A 16150-nucleotide genomic window follows, 5' to 3' on the forward strand; every position below is an offset into this window, starting at 1 on the left:
GTGTACTTCAAGAGTTATCAATGCAAAGAGGATTCATTCCAGGTTTTATGTTCTAATTCTTTCCTTTTTATCTTGCATTTATGTCTTAAATTTCTGTTGGGTTTTATTCGCTCGGGAGAGGGTATTTCCTAATAAGGGTTTAAGAAGTAATGCATGCATCAGTTTTAGGGGTTATACGCTTGGTAAAGGGTAACACCTAATAGAACAAATTAAGAAAAGGATCGTCGGGCTAGCATTGCTAGGCATAGAATGATGGCCCAATGCCCATGCATTTAGCAACATCTAGAATTTAACCTTAATGCATTTTAATTATTGAATCTTCACAAAGGCATTTGGGAGATAGGTAGTTAAAATAGGCTTGTCATCGTGAGGCATCAAGGGCAAGTAAAATTAATAGATGTGGGTAGAACTAATTCAACTGCATTGGTAATGAACATCATAAATTCATTCATCGTAGGCCAATTAGGTTTGTCCGGTCTTGGCATTTTCATCAATTGTCTTCCTAAATTATTTGATCTAATAGCAACAATTTATTCTTATGCCTATTCCTGTTTTTACTATTTACTTTTACTTACAAATTGAAGAGTATTCAATAAAGTGCAATAAAATCCCTATGGAAACGATACTCGGACTTCCGAGAATTACTACTTAGAACGATTTGGTACACTTGTCAAACACCTCAACAAGTTTTTGGCGCCGTTGTCGGGGATTTTGTTCTCGCACTTAATTGCCATACTATATTAGTTTGTAAGCTTAATTCTTCTTTTCTTGGCTCATTCTTTTATTATTCTTTACTTTACTTTTTCTTCTATCCTTTCTTTCTTCTCCCATAAATTGCACGGGTAGTGCCTTTTTGTTTTTATACGAGGTAGAACTGCATCTGGAGACGTTGTTCCTATTAACTTAGAAATTGAAGCTACGTGTCGGCGTAACAACGCTGCAAGAAGAAGAAGGGAGCAAGACATAGAAGGAAGTAGTTACACCTCACCTCCTCCTTCTCCAAATTATGCTCAGATGGACGGGGAACCGGCACAAAGAGTCACACTAGAGGACTTCTCTAATACCACCACTCCTCAGTTCTTTACAAGTATCACAAGGCCGGAAGTCCAAGCAGATCTCCTACTCAAGGGAACCTCTTCCATGGTCTTCCAAATGAAGATCCATATGCGCATCTAGCCTCATACATAGAGATATGCAGCACCGTTAAAATCGCCGGAGTTCCAAAAGATGCGATACTCCTTAACCTCTTTTCCTTTTCCCTAGCAGGAGAGGCAAAAAGATGGTTGCACTCCTTTAAAGGCAATAGCTTAAGAACATGGGAAGAAGTAGTGGAAAAATTCTTAAAGAAGTATTTCCCAGAGTCAAAGACCGTCGAACGAAAGATGGAGATTTCTTATTTCCATCAATTTCTGGATGAATCCCTTAGCGAAGCACTAGACCATTTCCACGGATTGCTAAGAAAAACACCAACACACAGATACAGCGAGCCAGTACAACTAAACATATTCATCGATGACTTGCAACCTTAATCGAAACAGCTACTAGAGGGAAGATCAAGCTGAAGACTCCCGAAGAAGCGATGGAGCTCGTCGAGAACATGGCGGCTAGCGATCAAGCAATCCTTCATGATCACACTTATGTTCCCACAAAAAGAAGCCTCTTGGAGCTTAGCACGCAGGACGCAACTTTGGTACAAAACAAGCTGTTGACGAGGCAGATAGAAGCCCTCATCGAAACCCTCAGCAAGCTGCCTCAACAATTACAAGCGATAAGTTCTTCCCACTCTTCTGTTTTGCAGGTAGAAGAATGCCCCACATGCAGAGGGACACATGAGCCTGGACAATGTGCAAGCCAACAAGACCCCTCTCGTGAAGTAAATTATATAGGCATACTAAATCGTTACGGATTTCAGGGCTACAACCAGGGAAATCCATCTGGATTCAATCAAGGGGCAACAAGATTTAATCACGAGCCACCGGGGTTTAATCAAGGAAGAAACTTCATGCAAGGCTCAAGTTGGACGAATAAAGGAAATCAATATAAGGAGCAAAGGAACCAACCACCATACCAGCCACCATACCAGCACCCTAGCCAAGGTCCGAATCAGCAAGAAAAGCCCACCAAAATAGAGGAACTGCTGCTGCAATTCATCAAGGAGACAAGATCACATCAAAAGAGCACGGATGCAGCCATTCGGAATCTAGAAGTTCAAATGGGCCAACTGGCGCATGACAAAGCCGAACGGCCCACTAGAACTTTCGGTGCTAACATGGAGAAGAACCCCAAGGAAGAATGAAAAGCAGTACTGACTTGAGGGCAGAGAAGAGCGCAGGAGGAGGGTAAGGTTGAAGGAGAAGACTGGCCAGAAGAAGGAAGGACAGAGAAGACAGAAGAAGAAGAGAAGGTGGCATCACCACCTAAGACCAAGAGCCAGAGAGCAAGGGAAGCCAAGAAGGAAGAACCACTAGCCCTTCCACAGGATCTCCCATATCTTATGGCACCCACCAAGAAGAACAAGGAGCGTTACTTTAGACGTTTCTTGGAAATATTCAAAGGGTTAGAAATCACTATGCCATTCGGGGAAGCCTTACAGCAGATGCCCCTCTACTCCAAATTTATGAAAGACATCCTCACCAAGAAGGGGAAGTATATTGACAACGAGAATATTGTGGTAGGAGGCAATTGCAGTGCGATAATACAAAGGAAGCTACCCAAGAAGTTTAAAGACCCCGGAAGTGTTACCATCCCGTGCACCATTGGGAAGGAAGCCGTAAACAAGGCCCTCATTGATCTAAGAGCAAGTATCAATCTGATGCCCTTGTCAATGTGCAAAAGAATTGGGAATTTGAAGATAGATCCCACCAAGATGACGCTTCAACTGGCAGACCGCTCAATCACAAGGCCATATGGGGTGGTAGAAGATGTCCTGGTCAAGGTACGCCACTTCACTTTTCCGGTGGACTTTTTTATCATGGATATCGAAGAAGACACTGAGATTCCCCTTATCTTAGGCAGACCCTTCATGCTGACTGCCAACTGTGTGGTGGATATGGGGAATGGGAACTTAGAGTTGACTATTGATAATCAGAAGATCACCTTTGACCTTATCAAGGCAATGAAGTACCCACAGGAGGGTTGGAAGTGCTTCAGAATAGAGGAGATTGATGAGGAAGATGTCAGTTTTCTCGAGACACCATAGACTTCGCTAGAAAAAGCAATGGTAAATGCTTTAGACTGTCTAACCAGTGAAGAGGAAGAAGATCTGAAGGCTTGCTTGGAAAACTTGGATCAAGAAGACAGTATTCCTGAGGGAGAAGCCAATTTCGAGACGCTAGAGAAGGAAGTTCCGTCTGAGAAGAAGAAGATAGAGTTGAAGATATTGCCTAATCATTTGAAGTATGTGTTCTTGGAGGAAGATAAGCCTATAGTGATCAGTAATGCACTCACAACAGAGGAAGAAAATAGGTTGGTAGACGTCCTAAAGAAACACAGGGAAGCAATTGGATGGCACATATCGGATCTCAGGAATTAGCCCTGCCTACTGCATGCACATGATAATGATGGAAGAGGACTACAAGCCAGTCCGACAACCCTAGAGGCGGCTGAATCCAACAATGAAGGAAGAGGTAAGAAAGGAGGTGCTCAAGCTTTTGGAGGCTGGGTTCATATACCCCATCTCTGATAGCGCTTGGGTAAGTCCAGTACAGGTGGTTCCTAAGAAAGGCGGAATGACAGTGGTACGAAATGAGAGGAATGACTTGATACCAACACGAACTGCCACTGGTTGGTGGATGTGTATCGACTATCGCAAGTTGAATGAAGCCACACAGAAGGACCATTTCCCCTTACCTTTCATGGATTAGATGCTGGAAAGGCTTGCAGGGCAGGCATACTACTGCTTTTGGATGGATATTCAGGATACAACCAGATCGCGGTAGACCCCAGAGATCAGGAGAAGACGGCCTTTACATGCCCCTTCGGCGTCTTTGCTTACAGAAGGATGTCATTCGGGTTATGTAACGCACTAGCCATATTTCAGAGGTGCATGCTAGCCATTTTTTCAGACATGGTGGAGAAGAGCATCGAGGTATTTATGGACGACTTCTGGATTTTTGGACCCTCATTTGACAACTATTTGAGGAACCTAGAGATGGTACTACAGAGGTGCGTATAGACTAACTTGGTACTAAATTGGGAAAAGTGTCATTTCATGGTTCGAGAGGGCATAGTCCTGAGCCACAAGATCTCAGCCAGAGGGATTGAGGTTGATCAGACAAAGATAGACGTCATTGAGAAGTTGCCGCCACCAATGAATGTTAAAGGTGTCAGAAGTTTCTTAGGGCATGCAGGTTTCTACAGGAGGTCCATCAAGGACTTCTCGAAGATTGCCAGGCCCTTAAGCAATCTGTTGAATAAGGATGTGGCTTTTAAGTTTGATGAAGAATGTTCAGCAGCATTTTTAGACACTAAAGAATAAGCTCACCACTGCACCAGTAATGATTGCACCAGACTGGAATAAAGATTTTGAACTAATGTGTGATGCCAGTGATTATGCAGTAGGAGCAGTTTTGGGACAGAGGCACGACAAGGTATTTCACGCCATCTATTATGCTAGTAAGGTCCTTAATAAAGCATAACTAAATTATGCGACCACAGAAAAGCAGATGCTAGCCATTGTCTTTTCCTTGGAGAAGTTCAGGTCGTACTTGATAGGGTCGAGGGTCACCATTTTCACAAATCATGCTGCCATCAAGCACTTGCTCGCCAAAACAGACTCAAAGCTGAGGTTGATTAGATGGGTCCTGCTGATACAAGAATTTGACATCATCATCAAGGACAATAAAGGATCCAAGAATGTGGTAGCCAATCATTTATCCTGATTAAAGAATGAAGAAGTCACCAAGGAAGAACCAGAGGTAAAAGGAGAATTTCCTGATGAATTTCTTTTGTAGGTTACCACCAGACCTTGGTTTGCAGAGATGGCTAACTACAAAGCCACAGGAGTCATTCCAGAGGAGTTTAATTGGAGTCAGAGGAAGAAATTCTTGCATGATGCACGCTTCTATGTGTGGGATAATCCTCATTTGTTTAGGGCAGGAGCTGATAATCTATTAAGGAGATGCGTCACAAAGGAGGAAGCACAGAGCATTCTTTGGCACTGCCACAGTTCACCCTATGGCGGACACCACAGTGGGGACAGAACAGCAGCAAAAGTGCTACAATCAGGTTTTTTCTGGCCTTCTATTTTTAAAGATGCTTACGAGTTTGTGCGTTGTTGTGATAAATGCCAGAGAACAGGGGGGATATCTCGAAGGATGGAGATGCCTTTGCAGAATATCATGGAAGTAGAGATCTTTGACTGTTGGGGCATAGACTTCATGGGGCCTCTTCCTTCTTCATACGAGAATGTTTACATCCTGGTAGCTGTGGATTACGTCTCCAAATGGGTGGAGGCCATAGCCATTCCAAAAGACGATGCCAGGGTAGTGATAAAATTTCTGAAGAAGAACATCTTTTCCCATTTTGGAGTCCCATGAGCCTTGATTAGTGATGGGGAACGCACTTCTGCAATAATCAGTTGAAGAAAGTCCTGGAGCACTATAATGTAAGACATAAGGTGGCCACACCTTATCACCCTCAGACAAATGGCCAAGTAGAAATTTCTAACAAAGAGCTCAAGCGAATCCTGGAGAAGACAGTTGCATCATCAAGAAAGAATTGGGCCTTGAAGCTCGATGATACTCTTTGGGCCTACAGGGCAGCATTCAAAACTCCCATCGGCTTATCACCGTTTCAGCTAGTGTATGGGAAGGCATGTCATTTACCAGTGGAGCTGGAGCACAAAGCATATTAGGCTCTCGAGTTACTCAACTTTGATAACAACGCATGCGGAGAAAAGAGGAAGCTACAGTTGCTGGAATTAGAAGAGATGAGACTGAATGCCTACGAGTCATCCAAAATTTACAACCAAAAGATGAAGGCATATCATGACAAGAAGCTACAGAGGAAAGAATTCCAACCATGGCAGCAGGTATTACTCTTTAAATCAAGGCTAAGGCTATTCCCAGGTAAGCTGAAGTCCAAGTGGTTAGGGCCGTTCATAATCAATGAAGTCAGACCTCACGGAGCAGTAGAATTGGGGGACCCTAGAGAAGAGAACTTTGAGAAGAAATGGATCGTCAATGGACAACGCTTAAAGCTTTATAACGAAGGACAACTAGAGCGATTGACGACCATCATCTACTTGAATGACCCTTGAGGAGGCCTAGTGTCTAGCTAAAGACAATAAACTAAGCGCTGGTTGGGAGGCAACCCAACATATTTTGTAAAAATGTAGTCATTTTTCTGTATTCCTTCAAAAAAAAAGGGAAAAGCCCAATAGGTGCAAATAGAAAACAGCAGGTGCAGAAAGTAAAGACCCAGTAGGTGAAGTCAGCAATAGGAGGGGTGCCAATAGAAGAAGCGAAGTGGGCTGCACGAAGCCACGCGCATCTAGGCGCTAAGCGCCTAGGTATATTTTCAATTTTTAAATTTTAAAAATTCTGAGGGAAACCAAGGGACGCTTCCCTTGGTATGCTTAGCGACCAGATGCGCGCTAAGCGCGCGAACCATAAATTGCTGGACAGTTTTCAAAACTGTCCCACCCCTCAGCTGCCCTTTTGTATTTTAAATTTCAACCACCTCATTTTTTTTTCTCTTCTGCGCACTCCCACTCCCTATACCCTTTTTCTCTACATTTCCTCTAAACTTACTCGCCTCCCTGTGCCTCTTCACGTAGTTTTTACGAAAATAGGTGAGATTGGGAATCTGGACTGTTGCTGTAATACTTTGCAGGTACCATCACGCTAAGCCCTACACAAAGGCTTAGCGAGAAAAAGAAACATAGAAAGGAAGAAAGAAGCATGCGCTAAGCCTGCGCCAGACAGGACAAGAAAACACAGCATGCGTTTAGCCGGCACCTCGTGCTAAGCGCGCTCATGAGACTCAGTGAACGCGCTAAGCATGGGGCTGGGCCTTAGGGCCCATCAGCCCTCGTGCCTTACTTTCTGCACCCTCTTTTTCACTAACTACACTCCCTTCTGAATTTCTTTTTGCACCCTCCTCTATTACTAACCACAATCTATTTTTCCGTCTTTGTTTCTTTGTTTTTTCAGATGGCCTCCCGCAAACGCCGAGCTGTGCCCACACCTGGGGAAGCATCAAGCTGGGACTCTTCCCGCTTCACCTCGGAGATCATTTGGCATAGATACCAGGATAACATTCAGCTCCGGAACATTCTTCTGGAGAGGAATGTCGAGCTCACACCCAGGATGTTTGATGAGTTCCTCCAGGAGCTCCAGAGGTGCAGATGGGACCAGGTGTTAACCCGACTTCCAGAGAAGAGGATTGATGTCGCTCTGGTGAAGGAGTTTTACTCCAACTTATATGATCCAGAGGACCATAGTCCAAAGTTTTGTAGGGTTCAAGGACAGGTCATGTGGTTTGATGCAGAGACGATTAACGACTTCCTTGACACCCCAGTCATCCTGGCAGATGTAGAGGAGTACCCAGCCTACTCTCAGTACCTCCGCACTCCTCCCGATCATGATGCCATCCTCTCCACTTTGTGTACTCCAGGGGGACGGTTTGTTCTGAATGTTGATGGTGCCCCCTAGAAGTTGCTGCGGAAGGATCTGACGACACTCGCTCAGACATAGAGTGTCCTTTCTTATTTTAACCTTGTTCTTACTTCTCACACTTCTGATATTAATGTTGACAGGGCCCGTCTCATATATGGCTTGGTGATGAAGATGGACCTGGACGTGGACAGTTTTATTTCCCAGCAAATCAGTCAGATCGCCCAATCCAACACATCCAGGCTCGGGTTCCCAGCGTTGATCACGGCACTGTGTGACATTCAGGGGGTTGTTTCTAACACCCTGATTTTTGAGTTACTCAATCCTATGATTAACCTTGCGTACATTACACTACTAAAAAAAAGCTATTTTACGACGCGCGTTCCACATCGTTTCTGCCAAAAATGTCGTAATAGGAGTAGCGGTGGCAATTCCGTAAATAAGTGAGCATTTTATGTGCCATGTGCATGGCGCGTGACACATTCAACGACGTTGGCCATGGGTGCCCGTCTTTGTAGGTGGCGCGCTGGTAACTTAAGACGGTGCACTTAAAAACATCGTCGTTGAAATTTTGAATTTCGAAGACGTTGCTCTTAAGCCACCGTCGTTAAGGTTGATGTATATAATGTTGTAATTTGCGCTATTTCGTGAACACTCGCTCGAGCTCCCGCTTCCCTGTGTGTCTGAAATTTCTGTGTACTGTGACCTCGCCATGACTTGTGGCGTTTGCCCACACCCCCGTCACCTCGTCCGGCATCTCGTCTTGTGGTGGCACCGCCGAAGCCAGTGAGTACCCCTTTTTGGAGGGGTCGTAACACGGCTGTGTTTTGAAGGTAAGGTTGTGCGAAGATTTGATGCTCCATAGTTGTTACTTGCTCTGAGTTTTTCTTTTAGTGATGTATCTTTTACCCCTCTTTCAGTGCTTCTTCCCTCAGAATTTGATTGCCGGTATTAGAACCCCACTATTCATCAGGTCCAAACAAGCTTAAATCATGGTAAATGTACTTCTTGACAAATCCAACATTTGCAAGGTGGTTTGACATATGAGAAATAGCTTTAACCTAATGTTCTTAAATTTATTATGAAGCTCTCTAGCGATTACGAAAATCTCTCAATATCTTCTCTCTCTGTCTCACATGCATCACTGTAAGATAGGTGTCAAAAAGAAAGGATTGAAGTTAAATTTAAACCTAATGTTTTGAAATGAAGGAAAAAAAGAAAGAGATTAATGACGCTAGGGAACTTGAATGAAGAAAGAGAAAGGAACATAATTAGTCCTTTGAACTGATTGGGGTGGGGAGTGTGGCACGAAACATAATTTCTAGTTCTATGGATTTATTCGTGACACTGTGGTAGGACCAAGCAAACTCTGCCCCCAGAGTGCGCAGTGTCTTGCAGTCTGAGAGGTTCTTTTGTTGGGCTAGTTTGAGGAATTCTTCATTGCAGGGTTGAGCACGGTGGCCAATGGCCAAGGAGAGAAAAGACAGTACTGTCAAAATGGTTAATGGTAAGATGAGTGAAGATGACATGTTTTTTTGTTGTCTCTTTGTGTGTTTCCTTTTGGTGGGAAAATGTGATGCATAGAGAGATCTTATGAAGTGGTTTTCTTTCTTCTGGATGGTGTTTCCTAAAGTACAGCTAGTTGTGTCATGTTTTTAACTTGCTGTTGCTGCAGAGTCACTTTTGCTCTTTTTTAGTCTCTCAAGTGGATTGGTTAGTACTGGCATACTTCTCAAAGAGGATAAGAATTTAGAAACTTCAAACCCACGTTCAGGCCGCAAGTGGGTTTTTGTGGCTCACACAACTTTCTTTTTGAGAATTAGTGTGCTAAATTTAACAAAGGTGCTAATTAATTACTAACTGTGCGAATTAGCTTAAGTAGTTTTGAATTTGAGATCTGTATGTCCAGTTAGTTACATTCTTAGATAGAGACTTTGTTGTTCATTATCCGGCTCAAGTATGATTAGCTGTAGTTTCTAACAAAAACAATTAATTACTTTGCATAAACATGTAATATATGTATGTATATAGTATACATTTGATCTGAAACTCAGAACAATCTCAGCTGACACAAACATACACCCGCTACTATTTTTTTCTTCTGTAAATTGAGAATAAAACTACCAACATGGCATTATACTAATGTAATTATGGAATTTCTTATTGCTGTCGTATATCTTCGACTTCTCACTCGTATTCTTTAATAGGTAATTGTAAGTTTTATATTAGTGTTCTTTTGGATTCTATACTAAACTAAGGCACCATTTCCTCTCCTTATCATGTATAAAAAGTATATAAATCATAGACTCTGCCTATATGCTAAAAGGTAAAGAGAGTGTAACAACTAACTTCAAGGGATTACTCGCGAGTAAGGTAAGACAGGGTTTAACCTAACGTGAATCACGTTTAATAAGTCACAAGTGAGTCTACAATATGATCCGAAAAGTGTATTGGTCAGCAAACATTTATAAGCAAAAGAAAATGTGGTGATTTCAAGAATTATCAAGTCTATAGGAGCACAAGAAGTACAAATATGTCTTCAGTAAATTACTGTAACAAGTCATTTCCCAGTATCTAATGCAGGATTCAGGAATCAAATGCTGAATGCTATTAAAGGCTTCTCAAGATCACCTCAAAATGGATTGTTCATAAATTCATGTTTTGCTCACTGCCAATTTGAGAGGCAGGATACATGGTTTGCTGACAATTCTCCTGTCATTGGGAACAAGGTGGGTGCCTTATCATGTCTCTGATGCAGTTTTAGTTGAGAATATTGCATCTTGGTATGCGGAGGAGTTTCAATACTAGATTGAGCTTAATGATGATATGATTTTTTCCACAGAATATTCACCTTGAGAAATATTCTAGGACATTTACGTAAATGTATGCTTTGTTTATTGGCCATATATGCTTACTTATGGAATGTGCTTTTTAATGGTGTTTGCTTGCCAGTATTTCATGAATACTAATATCTATCTTAATTGGTGTATATTAGCATTCAATAATTTATGCATTTTTCATCCAAGATATGTGTAGCTTTTTTCATCTATATGAATGTGGTTGCTTAATTTATGCAGTTTAAGTAGATATGAGGAGGTGGTGGGTGCTGTTGAATTGGGTTTGGGAAAGAGTGTGTGTTAGAGGATGTGGAGAGAATACGAAGGAAGTGGTCAATTAATAGGGGATTTAGAAAGAGGATGGGGAGTGACAGCTAAGAAAAGAGTACGAAGTTTCCACCTTGTGTGATTTGGTAACCATGGCGGGCGCATTTTAGGACATGATTATCTTGTTTAGCAACAGTAGTAACTTTTATTAGATTTTGAAAATTTCAAGTTTAAGTATACTCTTAAATCCTTTTTTTTCTTTGTCCCATACCAATCCTTTTTGCTTTTCTACGTGTACTCTTAAACATTTAAACAGAATGCCTCTAGTACAGTCAAAGGCTGAACATCAAAGTTCATTTGCCACACATGCCAATGATTGGGAATTTGCGATGTCCTTAGGCTGAACATCAAAGTCCATTTCATTCCCAATTAATTTAACCTTAATTAATTAATAAAACAAATTAAGGTGGGCAGGCGTAACTCAACACAGAGATAAACAATGATGTAAACTTGTTTGTGGATGAAATGGATGGTGTTGCATATACCAGCCTTGTTACTCTGCAATCAAAGGCGTAATTCAGTTCTGTGAACTTGTTACTCTGCAGACTGACATAACAAACATAAAATTTAAGTGATTATAAATCCTTGGCTTAAATATGTTGTGTCCTTTAAATTAGGTCATTTTGTTTTTGGTCTCTCAAATTTAAATGATTTTTAGTCTTCAATTTTGAAAAATGCTTTTAGTCCTTTATGCAGTAAAGAACTCTAAATTCGGCTAGGTTAACTTGCTGCCAATTACCAACATTTTCAATTGATTTTTTCTTCAAAGTGGTCACCTATGCGTGATGAGTTGATTTGCATCACTTTAATGTTGTATTTGGTTTAAAAGAGAAAAATAGAATAGGCAAAAATAGGAGATATAATTTGAAAAGGGCAGAATAAAGTATAAATAAAATGATATGTTTTGTTGTTTGATTTAAGAGAAATGGGTGAAAAATAGAATAGAAATAAAATAATATTATAAATTTGTTAGGTATAGATGAGATAGGGAGGAGATAATTAATTAGACACAAAATACTATTGTACCTCATCTTCATGGAGATGAGGTAGTTCAAGCTAAACTAATGGGTATTTTCAAAGGTCTTCAGCTGGTTTGGGAGATGGGATTTCGGAATGTGATTCTATATTCTGATTCCACTTATGTGAAGCATGCAACATTTGAAAAACCAATAAATAGTCTATATTAATAGGGATAAAATCATTTGAAAAACCAATAATAATAAAATTCCTTAATAGGGATTAAAAGTACAGCATTTTTATTTTTATAATTCTAAGGGACTAAGAAAAAGATAAAATAAATAGGGACAAACCAAAAACCACAAATTTTCATGTGGTGAAAATGTATTTAAGCCATGTATATGTCAAATATGCTTTTAGCTTTAAAATGTTCATATTTTATTCTGATTGAATCTGGGTAGTGCTGTTAATCGGAATTTTGCATTTCAATTTGGATGGTGCAGCAAGTTGATGAGTGTAATTTGAAATATTCAGAGATGTACTTGAACAGGAAAGATGTGCAGAAGGCTCTCCATGCCCGGCTGGTGGGAACCACCAAATATCGTTTGTGCAGCAAGTAAATAAAACTACTGTAAAAAAATTTTGCTCTCAACTAATTAGAGATAACTTTAAATATCACTTTCCAAATAATTATTACATAATTATTGTACATGACAATCAATAATAAAATAATGTACAATGTAAAAACATTTTACTGTGCAGACCATATTAATTAAATTCTTTTATAATTGGAGACAGACACTGTGAGATAATGGACATGAGGAATCATATATGGTCCTGCGCTTGCTGACACTTCTTCCAATTTCAGGATTGTACAAACAAATTATGACCCATTGAACAGAGAGATACCAACAATTAATGTTGTCGGCTTCCTTGTAAAATCAGGTCTTCGAGTCATCGTATACAGGTGATAATATATAAATTTGATCCCTTAATAAAGCAAGTTCTACTTTATTGATTAATCCATAATTCACATATATGAGGTAGTGATAATTCATTTGAATGAAATCTATAGTGGGGATCAAGACTCTGTGATTCCGTTCATGGGCACGAGAAGATTGGTTGATAGACTAGCAAAGACACTAGAACTTAAAACAACCATATTTTATTATTATTGGTTTGTCCCTATTAATTTTTACATTGTACATAAATTTTATTATATATATTAATCCTACATAATTCGACCAAAATTATTTCATGTTAAAAATAGTCGTGATCATTGAAAAAGCGTAAATTTTTTAAAAGCGTTATTCGTAAATGATTGATCACACTTTGCCAGCTGTACATTTTCATGTTTAAATAAGTATTTTTAAAAGCACCCCTGCTCTTCACATTTTCTTTGTTAATGTTTGAATTAACTAGACTCTTTTAATTAAGCTAGCTAGCACCAAATATAGTATATAGAGATTTGTGCAACTGTTTGTTTGGTTGGTTCTGTCAACTTGCATTACATGCAAACTTGATGACTTTCAACAAAAATGAATTCTACTAGTATAGGCAACTATTCTATGAGGCAAATGATCATAGGAAGCACTAATTAAGATGCCTTTATTATAAATGTCATTCCAAAGGCGTGATATTTGATTTTATCTGAAACAGAATGGATCATCAAGGGCATAGCCAGAACCCATCTATGGTAGTGGAGCTCAATTAGCATATGGTTCTAACACCAGCTTCAGCAACAGCTAGCTCCAACAATTTTGGTCAAACCAGTACCAAGAAATTGAGAAGGTTACTGATTTCAAGAACCACAGTCTTCCCCTGGCAACTAATATATTATGCAACTAATATATTATGTTTATTATATTATGTTTATTGTTAATAAATTTAACAATTACCTTGTTAAATCTAATTATATGTATTGTTAATTGTTAATATGATTAAGTTACAATATTTTAACAACTGTTAAATGACTATTTGTATTCATATTCATTATTTATGTTATTGTTGCTTAAGATTTATATAAATTTAAATTAAGTAAAATCATAATATATACTACACAAATTTATATACTTTCAGCTTAATTATTAGTACATTTTACTTTTTTTATTATTAGATTATATCATGTTTAATTATTATGTTTATTAATATATACTACACAAATCTAGGTTAATTACATTTCAAATACTGGTTGATATATATTTTACTTTATATAATATCATGCATTATCTTGCTTATTTATATAATATTAATTTAATTAAAACCAAAAATTTTAGAACAAAAATTATATTTACTTATCATAATAATTATTAGTTGACAATAATAATTTAAAAAATTCGAGTTCATATTATTTACATTTATACAAATAACATTTATAATTTAAAAATTTAAAATACAAAAAAAAACATAATCTACGTCGTTGCTTACGACAACAACGACGTAGCTTTCATGCAGTCCACGACATTCCTACCGCAGACACGACGTGAAGGCCATGGATTCAACGACGTTCCTCTTCAAGCACCGATGTAACTTATCATGGATTCAACGACGTTCCTCTTCAAGCACCGATGTAACTTGGTTCCTTTCGATGTCGTTGCTTTCGGTAGCAACGACGTAGTTGGCCAACCATTCAACGGCGGTGGTTGCCGGTGCAACGACGTGGTAGCCCTTACACACAACGTCGGTGCCGCCATACCTGACCTTAAAAGCTTACCTTTCAACGTCGTTCGTCATGCCGGCAACGTCTTCGAAGGAGAACCTGCAACTACGGGCCTCCAGTCATCCCCGTTGCAGGAATCGTGTGCTTCTAAAATAGTGGACGGAGACCGTCGTAGATTGGCCGAAGGCCTACGACGACGTCTCATTCAAAGTCGGCCTTGCACCGTCGTTGAACTCCAATAAACACCGACGTTGAATGCGTTTTTTTTAGCAGTGTTAAGAAGAACTGCTGGAACCCCACCAATCCATCTATCACATTTCTAGGGACCCACCGCACACGCACTAGAGCTTCAGCGCCAGCATCAGAGGAGCCCCTTCCTTCTCAGCCTCCTAAGGCGATTATTCCTCCGCCAGCATCTACATCAGCATTTGTTGATCTCCATGGTCAGATGTTGAGGTCCATTCATATGGGACAATAGCTCATCACGGAGAACATGCACAGGCTGTCCCTGCACCTGCAGATGGACCCACCGCTCATCACTCCAGAGGCTTATCGTCAGCAGGTCGCTTGGCCAGGAGACCAACCCTCCACTGACAGGGGGAGGAGCCTTCTAGAGCCGCTACTGAGGATCCTGCAGTTGATGAAGACCTCATTGCTGACTTGGCTAGGGCTGATTGGGGCCCATGGGTAGACTTAGGCGGAGGCAACACATGATCTTATTTTATGTTTTGATGTTTTATGTCTTTATTTTTTTTTCATGTTTATGTTTTTAATGTTTTATGTAGTCTGTTTGGGAATTTAAAAAGTTGTAGTAATAATATTAGTATTCAGTATGTGTTTTCTGAGTAATAATTGCATGATAACTTGAGCAATCATAATTCTTTAGCTTGTTCGGAAAGGTCCAACACTTGAGATGTTACTGATCCTTGGAGAAACACTGGTTCTGGAAGCACAAGTCAGGTCAAGAAATGGAACACGAATAGCACAGAGTGGAAAAGGTTAGCTTGATGGAACAAGGTCATAACTGGTACGCCAAATACTTACTTAGTCCCGGTGAAAGTGTGAACTTAATTGTGTGAGAAAACGCCTGTTATTAAGTTCCTAATTCTTAGACTGTTAGATTAGTTACTTAAGGTGGATATGATCAAGGCCATGTTTGTTTTGTTTAGCTACTTAAACAAAAAATCCAACCCAACATAATTTTACCCCTTGCACCCATGATTGAGCCAACAGATTATTTTGAATTAACCCTTGAGCCAAAAAATGATAGTCCTGACCCGTTAGGATTTTAAGAGAGCAAAAAGGGGTTATAAAGGTCTTAATTTGGGGGATTTTGGGGATAAGTGGCCAAGACAATAGTACAGCACACAGTAAGACACCTTTTACAAATTGTAGGCCCAAATTGAAAAAAAAAAGAGGGAAAAGAATTTTAAATAAAGGGCAGAAATAAAAGAACAAGAGAGGTGTCAAAAGAAAAGTGTTGTGGAGAAATAAAAGGACTAAGTAAAAGGCCTAGGCAGAATAAAAATTTTTGCTCTCTTATAATCGTAAGTTTGAATTTCCAAGAAAAACCATGATTTTTTTTGTAGCTAGGCCCCGATAAAAGCCAATAAAGTCCTTAGTGATCCACCAAAGGTAACTAAAGATAACTTTAACTGAGATGAAATGAAAAACTCTAGAGTCTTACTTGCAGGTTGTTATTAAATTGCAAACACTAAACCAGACACTTGTGAGCAGAGGGAAACACCAGCCTT

General features: G+C 39.8%; 1 protein-coding gene across 1 annotated transcript; it reads left to right on the plus strand.

Annotated features, from left to right (window-relative positions):
• Positions 1-1579: 1579 nt before the first annotated feature.
• Positions 1580-3199, plus strand: LOC100811017 (uncharacterized). The gene is made up of 2 exons (XM_006599758.1): positions 1580-2206; positions 2321-3199. The coding sequence occupies exons 1-2, from the start codon at positions 1580-1582 to the stop codon at positions 3197-3199; spliced, it is 1506 nt and encodes a 501-aa protein (XP_006599821.1).
• Positions 3200-16150: the final 12951 nt, after the last annotated feature.

The sequence above is a fragment of the Glycine max genome, chromosome 16 (genome assembly GCF_000004515.6).
Source record: "Glycine max cultivar Williams 82 chromosome 16, Glycine_max_v4.0, whole genome shotgun sequence".
Classification (NCBI taxonomy): Eukaryota; Viridiplantae; Streptophyta; class Magnoliopsida; order Fabales; family Fabaceae; genus Glycine; species Glycine max.

Bases quoted from the DNA above. Each gene is read 5' to 3' on its own strand.
- LOC100811017 (XM_006599758.1), top strand. From the start codon at position 1,580: ATGGAGCTCGTCGAGAACATGGCGGCTAGCGATCAAGCAATCCTTCAT. The intron at 2,207-2,320 runs GTTCAAATGGGC...ACTTGAGGGCAG, and splicing joins CAGCCATTCGGAATCTAGAA to AGAAGAGCGCAGGAGGAGGG.